The sequence below is a fragment of the Colobus angolensis genome, unplaced genomic scaffold (assembly GCF_000951035.1).
Source record: "Colobus angolensis palliatus isolate OR3802 unplaced genomic scaffold, Cang.pa_1.0 Scaffold178, whole genome shotgun sequence".
Taxonomy (NCBI): Eukaryota; Metazoa; Chordata; class Mammalia; order Primates; family Cercopithecidae; genus Colobus; species Colobus angolensis.
In genome coordinates, this window is record NW_012114910.1 from 3,806,519 (window position 1) to 3,807,865 (window position 1,347).

Sequence of the window (1,347 nt, forward strand, 5' to 3'; positions counted from 1 at the left end):
AAAAAAAAAAAAAAAGAATAAAGGACTTGAAAAATGTGCAGTCACCACCCCACCAGGGCAGCTTATCTGTGGCTGCTCTCGGATAAGCCATGTCTTATCAGTTAACTCAAGGTTCTGTCTGTAAGATAACACTGTGCTCTTCTTGGGGGCAGGACTGCCACCTCATGTGGTTGGATCCCTGGATCCCTGGCTGTCTGCACAGTTCCAATCCTGGCTGCTCAGTAGCTCCTGGGCTCCTCACCTTGTGATGGAAGGCTGGGGAGGCAGGGCAGGGCAGAGCACAGCACCCTGCAGATTTGAGGGGCTGGGCTCCTGGCCTCCCCATCTGTAAAAGGAGGGGGTCCAGGCAGCATAACTTGCAGGGACCCCAGCCCTGATGCCTCAGAATCCAACAAGCAGGGAACCCACACTTTTTGCAAAATGGTTTGTGTCACAGTCACCAGTATGATGGCACTGGGAGGGAGGGAAAGGGAAGGTGGACAGGGTGTTGTCACAACAAAAAATGGTGGCATGAAAGTCACTCTGGCCTCTAACGCCTTGTCCCATGACGGAGGGGTCTTTGGGACAAAATCATAACCTGTGATGCCTCTGTCCCACTGCCCTGGGTGGCACTGTTGGTTAGACCTGCCCAGGTGCCACAGAGGCTTGGGAGGCTGATAAGGAAAAGAGCGCACAGACGGGGGAGCAGTGTGCCCTGCTGGAGCCAGCACTGCCCGGTAGTTACCTCTTGGGGTTCCTGGGCTGTCCACAAGCAGGGGTTGATACGGCCTCATTCCCCCACTAGTTGTGTGACCTTGGTCAACTGGGTTCACCTCTCTGTGCATCAGTTTTCTTGCCATTAAAGTGGGAATAACTCTCCTGTAGCATCTTTAGCCTCAAAGACGGCTGAAGCCACCTTGAGGCTGGCTGGGTCTTGGTGGCACTCAGGCCTCCCGGAACTCCCCCCGGAGGCAGGGACAGGGCTTCTTGGGGTGGCCGGCCCTGGGAAGGGTCAGCTGCAGGGAAGGCGCGCGGTCTCCCTCTTGGCCACGAGGTGGCGCGCTCGGCCCTAAGACCTCAAAGGCGCGACTCCAACTCACCAGCTCGGTGGCGTCCTGGCCCCGGAGCAGCGGCTTCTCCTCAGGGAATCGCAGCTCCTGCAGTCCGGCCATGGTCACGTCGTGAAGCAGGAGGCCTAGGGAAGGAGGGCAGGGTTGAGGCCTGCTGCGGCAGGGACGCCCGGGCGGAGAACGACAGCGCAAGCCAGGGCTGGGGCAGGAGCGTGCGGACCAGACGCACGTGTCCCCCTGGCCTCCAAGCGCAGCCCACCCAGGCACTCAGGGGCCCCAGGCCTCCGTCTGCAAGCCC

The 1,347-nt window shown here is 59.4% G+C and overlaps 1 protein-coding gene across 1 annotated transcript in view; it reads right to left on the minus strand.

Moving 5' to 3' along the window:
* The window catches only part of NDRG4 (NDRG family member 4), a 30,148-nt gene extending 28,890 nt beyond the window's left edge, over positions 1-1,258 (minus strand). Inside the window, exon 1 of the mRNA XM_011938789.1 lies at positions 1,080-1,258. Within this exon, the coding sequence (XP_011794179.1) occupies positions 1,080-1,151 (72 nt within the window). The 5' untranslated portion in view covers positions 1,152-1,258. The remainder of the gene's footprint in view (positions 1-1,079) is intronic.
* Between the last annotated feature and the right edge of the window lie 89 nt (positions 1,259-1,347).